At 39.0% G+C, this 9,790-nt stretch overlaps 1 protein-coding gene across 2 annotated transcripts in view; it reads left to right on the forward strand.

Annotated features, from left to right (window-relative positions):
* si:dkey-215k6.1 (transmembrane protein 132C) overlaps positions 1–9,790 on the forward strand; it is a 244,993-nt gene that overhangs the window by 218,144 nt on the left and 17,059 nt on the right. For both annotated transcript variants that reach the window (XM_034871794.1, XM_034871796.1), the window contains exon 7: positions 7,720–7,925. In XM_034871794.1, the coding sequence (XP_034727685.1) occupies positions 7,720–7,925 (206 nt within the window). The remainder of the gene's footprint in view (positions 1–7,719; positions 7,926–9,790) is intronic.

Here is a 9,790-nt window from a genome sequence, read left to right on the forward strand (position 1 = left end):
TGTGTTTGTGTGTGTGTGTGTGTGTGTGTGTGTTTGTGTGTCCCAAAAAAGGATAGGATTAAGCATCTACTTTTTTAATAAAACACAGTTTAAGCAGCCAAGCTTTCTGTCTGCTTTGGTTGAAATTGCTGCTGAGAAGTTAGGAAAGTTTTCAGCAACAGTCCTTGGAGGTTTGTGCTTTGTTGCGGTGTTTTTTGCGTTATTTGATAAAGGGGAAGGCACTTTTTTCTGGCCTCTGTGTTTTAAACAACTCCTAACTGATGAGATCCACGCTTTTACTTTCACTCTGCTACTTTTTTTCTCACTGCTTTCCCTTTGCTCTTCTTTTACTTCTCTCCCTCTCTGTTTGTCTCTTCCACTGTTTCTCACTTTGCTTTTCCTCTCGTCCCCACTCCTGTTTGCCCTGCTTTCTCTCTCACTGTGTGTGTCTTTCTGAGAAACAGAGAGATTAAATCCATTCTTCAGTGTCCTCAAACCTCCAACTCAGCTGTTTACTTGCAAAAACACCAATACACTTGTTGTGCGTGCGTGTGTGTGTGCAGGTCCACAACTGATATATTTATTTCGTCTTTCCTATAAAAGTTGTCCTTGTAAAAATAAGTTAATTTAAAATAACAATAATGAACTGTAATCCTTCACAGTCACTGCATGGAACTTTCCTCATGTTGAAATTTTAAGGGTAAAATCATGTTTTTTGGGGGCTATTCAGGAGGCTTATTTTAACCACAATGACATAAAGCTTTTTGAAGTTAAAACCTTTGGGTCCTACTCTCTCCAAACTGAATGTGACTGGTCTCTCATGTTAAGAAGTTGTTTCAGACTCCATGGGGACAATCTAATCTCAAAATATTTCTGCTTTATTTTGCAACGTTTTTCTTTGGGAGCCATTCCAATTTCATCTAATATCCTCTGTGACAGAAAGGGAGCAAGCAGTTGACGTAATTCATTTATACGCTTTAAATGTGCTGGCATATTTTTGCACCTTATAGTTGATTTACTGTAATCAGGCAGGCATTGGGCAAGACACGGGCAGAAATCAAAACTTCACATTTTTTTCATGTAGTCATGAAAGTATATATTAGTTGTTATAACAAAACAAAAACTTTGTTATATTGTTGATTTATTTCTATAGTAGAATCAGAGTATGGACATCTATTAATCTGTTTTGATTACTTTAAATCTGGACTAATACATAAGTGAATAAACAAATAAAATGAACTGACAGCATATTTTAACAAGATTTCCTCTTCTTTACCAATCACAATGCCAGATCCCCAACTGTGTGTGTTTGTGTGTGTGTGTGCGTGTGCGTTTGTGGGTGTGCGTGTGTGCGTGCGTGAGTGAATCTGCTTGTATTCATGCGTTAATTCTTTCTCTGTGTGCCGCCATCTCCACATAATGTCTCTGAGTCAATTTTGGCACTCAGCTCTGTTCCATGTGAGCAAATGAACACACACACACACACACACACAAACACACGCACACACTAAGAACACAGCAAAAAAGAACAAAAAAAGAACTGGGGGAAGGAAAATTGACAAAGTAGATTTAATAGATTTAAAAGTGAATTTGATTCTGTGTCAATGAAGCTTTTAAATAGCAGATACGTTAATAGGACTGTGAGGATCTATTTGGTTTTGTTGCTATTAGCTGATTTACTTATTTTATTTACAAAGGGATTGGTGTGTTTTTAGTGTGAATGTTTTCCCTGTCTTTGGTGTTTTTAGGAAGATCTCTGTGTCTGTGTTTGTTCAATACCATGTCTGTCTGTCTTTATTTGTACCGTAATTCCTCAAATAAAGACCGGTAGTCAATTAAAAGCTAGGCCTCTGATGGTGACAAATAAAGGCCGGCCTCAAATTAAGGCCAGGGAAAAGGTAGTGTGGATAATCTCCTAAATGCCTTTACAATAATTAGCATTTAAGTTTATCGTAATGTACATTTCTACCAATTTAATTAAACAGATTTTTTCTGGGTTATGGTACTCATATAAAATATTTTTCTCCTACCGGTATTTTACTGAAGGCCTATTTTGCTGAATGTGTTTCTCAGCCAAGTGTGGTTTGTAGTAACGTACAGGTGCCACTAGATGGCAGTAGTTACATCGGATGTAACACGGTTCTCATTTAGTGACAGCAGAGAATGACGGGCTCTTGTGCTAGTGACGGATTATCAACAACAAAACAAAAAACGTTTTTTTGAGGAGGAAAACTCTGGTGAAAAAGCTGCAACACATTTCGACGTTGACCCCAGGAGAATCCGATACTGGAAGAAACAGAGGAGCTGACGAGATAAGCCGACAGGAGCAGAGCACAGCTAGCTAGCTAGCAGGAGGTGTTGGAGGTGGGAGAAACAGAGTTAGCCAGGAGCTAGAAACAAAGCTAGCTAGCTACTGTCTGTAACGTTAATCACTGGTGCACCGTATGTTCGTATTGTAATCTACCAGCAGTACCGTAGTACCTTTAATTCCCGAAACATTTGCAGGGTTCAAACGGACATAATGGTGGTGTTTGATTATTTCCGACCCAGATTGCTTTGCCGCCCTTCTAGCTGTAGTTGGATGGTGCTATTTCTTTTTGCAAATGTTTCTTCAAAAAGGAATGCTCTCTGTTTACTGGAACGCCACTGCTTTTCATGTAAAACGGTTTATTTAAAACAGTTATACTTATTAAACAATTAGAATTAGAAATATTGCAATTTAGAAATAAAGGCCTGCCTCTATTATAAGCATGCTTCAAATAAAAGCTGGGTGACTTCTGCGGTTCAGGTAAATAAAGGCAACGGCTTTAATTTGAGGAATTACGGTCTGTACTGGCAGCAAATTGGATGTTAGCCGAATCTAAATTTTTAAATATTTAAACTAACCTTAAAACTTATCTCTGAAACAAAACAAAAAGGTGCAAGTTAAGCCAAAACAAAATGTATGTTCTAACAAGACCAACTTTCTGACTCAGCACAAATCATAAATGTAGGTTGTAAAAGCAACATATAACATTTTAGCAAGGCACTTGCAGAGGTAACTGCTAAGCTGTTAACAGGTAAAAGAAGCTCTTAGAAGCCACTCCCGTACAATAACGTTGTAATTGTTCAATTACGTTTTGGAATAAAAGATGGAAAGAAGCTAAAGTTAAGATCAAGAGTTGTATATTGTGTAGTTATCCTACATCCATTGTGTTTTAGTACTTCAGAGTTTGTCACTCTGCAGTGGAATCAAATTATGATTTTGTAAACCCCAAACTGTTTTCTTACTGACCTGAAAAGTTCCCGGCCTATTTGTTCAAACTTTCCGAAAGCTGACTAAATGAACAAAATCTTGATTTTTCTGAAATGTTCCTTTGGGACATTTAGCAATAGAGGAGAAGTAATTCAGCAAACCTGTGGTAGAAATGACAGTCCTGGACAATGACTTTGTGGTAGTTCAAGCAGAACCATTTTGCATCCCCATGACTTCTGCTGTCTCATGCCTTCATTGGAAACTAAACCCCGCCACAGTTACCAAGTGCTGTTGTCACACTGATTTTCACCTGGAATATAAGAATGATTTGGAGAAATAGTTTGAGGCGCCAACAGTCTAACATCCCTTTGATGTTAACAAGCGGTAAATCAGGTTTCAGAGAGAGACGAAGATGAAGAGGGAGACGGTGCGATGGGGGAGGGAGGGCAAGGCGGAGACAAAAGAAAAGGAGAGGGTCAAGAGAGGGAAATAGTGGATCTTGGTGGAGATAAAAAGAAAGTTAAAGCAAAAAAAAGAGAGGGTTGGGCACCTTTCCTTTTATGTTGGGGAGCAGAAGCGGAGAGAAAAAAGTAAAATTGAAAGAAATTAAAAGGTAAGAGTAGAAAGAGACGAAACGTTTTTGCACTTATGTTCCAAATGTTAACCTCTTTTGAGATCAAAGACTTTCTGAGGAATCCAGAAAAAATGTCACACCACACAAAGTGTGTGTAGTGCTGTGCGTGCTTGTTTGTGTTTAGAAGGGTTCTTAGCCTGATCCGACCCGAGCATAACTATAATCAACCAGAACCCTGATCTAAAACCTGAAGTTAATATTTTAATGTCAAAACTCGCAATATTCTCCAAATCGTCACTAAGTGGCTAAAACATAATCTCATAATGGTGAGTGTTGAACCTCTCCTTGACATATTTACATAATCTTGTAGAATAGGTTTTTAACACACAGCTAAGACTATAAATTAATACAAACTGGCAAGTTTAATCCCCCATGTAGAGTGGACTTGTCTTATGCTGTTTTATGGTTCTGCGTCGTATCAACAACGTACCTCGCAGACCCCTCTGCGTCGATGTGAACCGCTCTCCCAGCCCTCCACCGTAGCTCGACGTGCACCTTCAAAAATGTGTAAGCTTGCATTGAGGTAACGCAGACCGCAAGGATGTTAGATGCGAAGAAGAATCCACAGACAGAGCGACATGAACATCCCACTGGAGTTATATGTTTGTCCTGAACATAATATGTTTAGGGTTACAAAAATGACAAAGGAGCAAATTACTGTCAATTGTTGCAAATAAATAAGAATGAAGTGAGAATGAGAAAAAGTTTTCAAATTACTTTTGACCAAACATTGCACAAATTCTATGGTTTGCTCCAAAACTTAAGACAAGTGAAGAAGCCTGGTAATACTGTGTATGACTGGGTGGTTGTAAAAGAGGGTGTTGCTAAAAGAGAGCATACACACAAGGGAACTCAATCCTAGGTAAATTCATATTACAAATACATACATGCATTTAAAAACTGTGTAATAGAATGAAGCAGGACTTAAATAATTTGTACAAGTATGGAAATTAGCATTTTGCAAATGCAGTTGAAAAACATTGAAAGGTGAGTTAGGCAGACTTTGTGAGGCAGAGAGAGTCAGACTAAAGGGTTCGTGTTAAATATGAGCCTGAGAGCAAAAACAGAAGGGGTGAGGAGAAAGGATGAGGTGATCAGGATACGTGTAGTGTGGAGAGATGACAGAGAGATTAAAAGGGAATAAAAGTGTATGGTAAAGAAAAGGGGGAGGATAGGTTATATACTGTACAGGTCAAGAATGGGTGAATGGCTGTGGAAAATTCAGTCAGTATTCTTTATATTAATTGACAATCATAGTTTTGAGTATAACTTTCTAGACAAAATATGAACAATTAACTGGCCCAGAATACTATATATTCTAAATCTGATTGATTTAAGATAGGCTATACTACATTGCGTTATGATCTGTTTCCTTCTTGCATGAATCCATTGTTGGTAAAACACGTGGGACGATTTGTCCAAATAAACGTCATCTCAATCAGTCACACAGTCAGATGAGCAAAGAGGGGGAAAATGAAACTGACTAAATTCCAGGCTTTTCCATTTTTCTGCCTGTCAAAGTGTCTTTAAGGATTCTGTCCACTTTCTGAAACACAACCATAATAATCCAGTGTCTGAATAAATGTTTTGCACTTCAGTATCAATTGAATTTGAATAATACTGTTCTAAAACCAGATATCTGCATTTCCATAATAATGGAAAAAACATGTAATGGTGCTGTTAAGGACAATGCGTAAATTCAGTCAAGTTGATACACAAGACGTTTTCCATTTTCCACAGACGTGACTGTCTATGAAACTCAGAGGTAAACATAAGAATGATGTCCACAGCGTTTGGATCATGACAAATCTGTATTTTGTTTGGTTTTACCATAGCATGAGTGGGCAGCTTTAATGCCACATTTGAGACAATGAATATTTATTTAATTAATTATTTGTTGCATCCTTGTTGCATCTGACAAACTGTGTCTGAGCAGACACCAAATACATATGAACTCTGAAAATAGTTTAGTCTGGAGAAATCCTTGTTAACTACAACTGTTGGGCCACCTTTCAGGATTTTAAAGTGCAAAGAAACCGTTTTTTTCTTTCAATTTCAACAGTAGCTTCAACAGAATCTTAATGAGCAAAACGAGTAAATAACTGCTAATGTGAATTGCACTTCTATTTGCAACAGTGGTAGAAAAAGGACTCAGATCCTTTGCTTGTTCAAAAATCCTAATTACATACGAAAGGATTATCAACAAAATCTTGTAATGTTATGCAGTAAAAATGTCTGTGACTGATAAATCATTACTTTAATAGATTTTAATACTGAGTCAGCAATGTTTAAGTATCATCTTTCTGTTAGAGCAGGTCAATGTCTTTATTTTGAAATACTTTACATAGTTACTGTATGCTGTATGGTATAGACCAGTGGTTTCAAGCCCTGGGGTCGGGCCCTCCTAAGGTCACCAAATAAATGTGAGGGGTCATGAGTTGATTAATGGGGTTAAACAGGATATAACTGTAAAACATAATCTGCGACTATGAATCATTGTAGACAATGAGACCATGGTTTGGATGACTTTTATTTATATATATATATATATATATATATATATATATATATATATATATATATATATATATATATATGTATATGTATCTGTCAGTGTTGTCAAATGTAGGATTATTATTCATAATTCCTCTCACAGAGCAAATGTTTTCGCCCTCTAGTCTTCTTATGATTCTAGAACAGATCCCCTCCTAGATCCTTTTGCAATTTAAAATGCAGTGCAAAGGTTGGCAGTATTCTCCTGGGTGGTCGGATGTGTTCAACGCAATTATACTAATGTCTTAAAATGAATGTGAATTACTGGTTTTCGAAAGTTACAAGTTGTACTTTTAATGCATTGCTTCAGATTGGTGGAGGTGACATGAGCTTCCCGGGTATCAGGTGCCACCACTGTGGCAAGAAAAAGCTGCAGAAGCATATTATTAACCTTTTGTTTTAGGGCACTTTGCAAAAATGTGTTCCAAAGTGCTTTACAGGATGAATAAAAGTATAAGCAATCACTGAAAGAAGATCTTATCAACTGCAAGAGCACGAATGTTCTGGTGAAAGCTCGCTCCAGGCTGTGCTTAAGGAATGTACAACGGGGGCGGCATCTGTTTCTGCAGAAATCATCGAGTTAGGGCTCTGACACACCAACCCGGCGGCCGACTGCCTCCCCGACTTGGTCAAAAAAGTGCCTCGGAACACACTGAAGCGACGCCGACTTGAACGTACATTCTGCATGTGCACAAGACGTAATATGTCTCCATAACAGCAGGCGGCGCTAATCTCTATTGCCGCCCAAAAAGTGAAAACTGGCAGCTGATTGGACAAACGTGTCACGTGGGTCTGGCCTCTCTGGAATTCCAAAAGAGACCATAATGACGGCTTGTTCAGAATACAATCTCGTACTTTACAAAAATAGTTCCCCAAAACGTGTATCTGAAAACATTTTAACTGAGAAATAGGCCATGTTGCTGAATCTGTCTTCATTTCAGATCAACAAGGTTCAGTTTAAAAGCTTTTTATCAGATTTTGAGAGGCGTTTGTTATGCTCATCCCGCTCGATATGTCCGGGTTACCACTCCACCGATCAGATTGGTCATTGAGTCCAACTGCCCGCCCCCCCAATTCAACGTGTCAGATTGGCAAATATGAAGGCCGACGGGTCCTCCAGCTGACGACAACACGGAACACAGCGAACAGACTCGAGTCACCAACCTCGGCAGACTGTCCGACCGCCGATCATCGGGCTGGTGTGTCAGCGCCTTTCAGTCTGTGTGAGGCCCTTTTAAAAGTGTCAGATTCTGCATGCACGTTGTCCCAAACGCAACCCAACTCTCCTGTTTTGTTCCTGCTCTTGTCCTCTTTTCAGGTTTCCACAAACTGTGACCAGGTTTTGGTGAATGGTAAAGAAATGCGCGGCCGTCAGTCTTTGGCAGTCAACTTTACCTACCTGCACCTATCTGCTCAGCTGCAGCTCACAGTCTGGGTGCCCAAGCTACCTCTGCAGATAGATGTGTCAGATACTGAGCTGAGCCAGGTTAAAGGCTGGAGGGTACCGATCATCACTAACAAGAGGTAAATTACCTGTATAAGTGCACAACTCAAGGAAACCTAGGGGGTGTAAGCATGTGTGAAGGTTTATATTTTACTGATTCATGTAGTAAAGGTAATTGTAGAACGTGCCTGTGTACAATTGTACAATATAGCAGCTACGTAACCTATCAGACCAGGTAACACAAACGTACATAGTGTTCCTGGATGGGAAGCCAGTGCATCATGACTAAACTGACTAACTGTCACTAACCCCCCCCCCCTTCCAACCATCTTGTTGTGATTGGCTGAAGTGTTTTGCTGTGTTTTGGTGCCTATCCTGTGCCCCTACTGTCTTTTTTGACATTTACGACTCCTGTATTGTCGCCCGAGACCGGGCTTTTTCACGATGTATTCAGGGGGCAGGCAGCTAGCAGGTCAAAGAGAGATGCCTACGATTTGACACAAAAATAAAACCGCACTGAAACCATGCAGGAACTCATAGTGCACCTTTAAGTGTAGCTTTGCCTAAGCTTTTACAGTTGACAAACAAACTTGTCTTTCTGGTGGACAGATGGTTTTAGGAGTTGTTTTTTTGTTGTTGCTGACATTAAATTAGAAGTTTCATTTTTTGTCTAGCTGTAGTCTATAAGCTATATTGTCCCAAGAAAAGGGAGTTGGTAACATGATAAAAAAAAAAAATATATATATATATATATATATATATATACACTGTATATAAAGGATTGATGGTGCCATTTATTGACGTTAAAGTGTCACACACATTGTAGCTCATTACTGACTGATAAAAAAGAGCATACACCACATAAAATAACCACATAACTGAATATGCAAAAAATCTAGCTGTGCTGTGTGTACATATTAGTAAAGTATACACACTATGATATACACATACAAACAAAACAATCAGGACATCCTCTCACAGCAAACTTGTTGTGTTCTGTAATGTAGTCTGTGTTCTGTAGTAGAATTTGAACCAACAGAAAAGGCAGATATGCTACTCTGAACTTTGACCACAGCTCTTGGTCCGTGCACTTGCTCGGCTTGAAAGCAGTCAAAGCATTGTTTCTTCAGCAAATAGCACTGCGTTTCCCCATGTGAGAAAAAAAGACAAAAGAAAGAGACTTTACATGTTATTGTTGCATGTAATTTTGCTTTACAATAAATCTTAAGATTTGTCTGTTACTTTGGGACTGAGAAAGAAAAAAATGAACAAACCAAAGGCAATGTGTGAATGTCAGTCTTTTGCCTTTTGTATGTGTGCCTTTGTCTTTGTGTGTGCACATACACATGTGTGCGTGTGTGATATAGAGCTTATTGAATGGAGCAGTATAGAGCACTATATAGAGCGTTCTAGCCAGTCAGTAATTTCCTATGAGGTCAAGGCCTGCCCGGCTATACTGATGACTACTATTATGGCTTTAGCATCATTGCCATTGAATGAGGCATTCATTCACTTACACACATAAACACGCACGCATGCACGCACACACACACTTTTTTCTCTCTCTCTCTCTCTCTCTCTCTCTCTCTCTCTCCTTCTCCTTGTCTCAATGCAAGTGGGTGGATCAGTAACAGGATGTTGGTGTGTAAGTGTCAGTTTGTGCCCACACACTTGTTTGTGTGTGTGTGTGTGTGTGTGTGTGTGTGTGTATGTGTGTGTGTGCACGCACTTGCTTGCTTTGCGTGCTTGCCTATGTTCTGTGCCGCTTTTTGTGTGTTTGTGTAATGTGGAAGAAGGAAGGAGGGTGAAGGCAAAAGAACATACTCTAAAGAAGAAAGAAGGAATGTAGGACAGACTAAACTGTCACTCTATGGAGTAAGAACACTATCAAAAAGATGTATGCGTAACTTTATGTATTCATATTCATATTTTTACATTCATATTC

This window comes from Etheostoma cragini, chromosome 5 (assembly GCF_013103735.1).
Source record: "Etheostoma cragini isolate CJK2018 chromosome 5, CSU_Ecrag_1.0, whole genome shotgun sequence".
NCBI classification, from domain to species: domain Eukaryota; kingdom Metazoa; phylum Chordata; class Actinopteri; order Perciformes; family Percidae; genus Etheostoma; species Etheostoma cragini.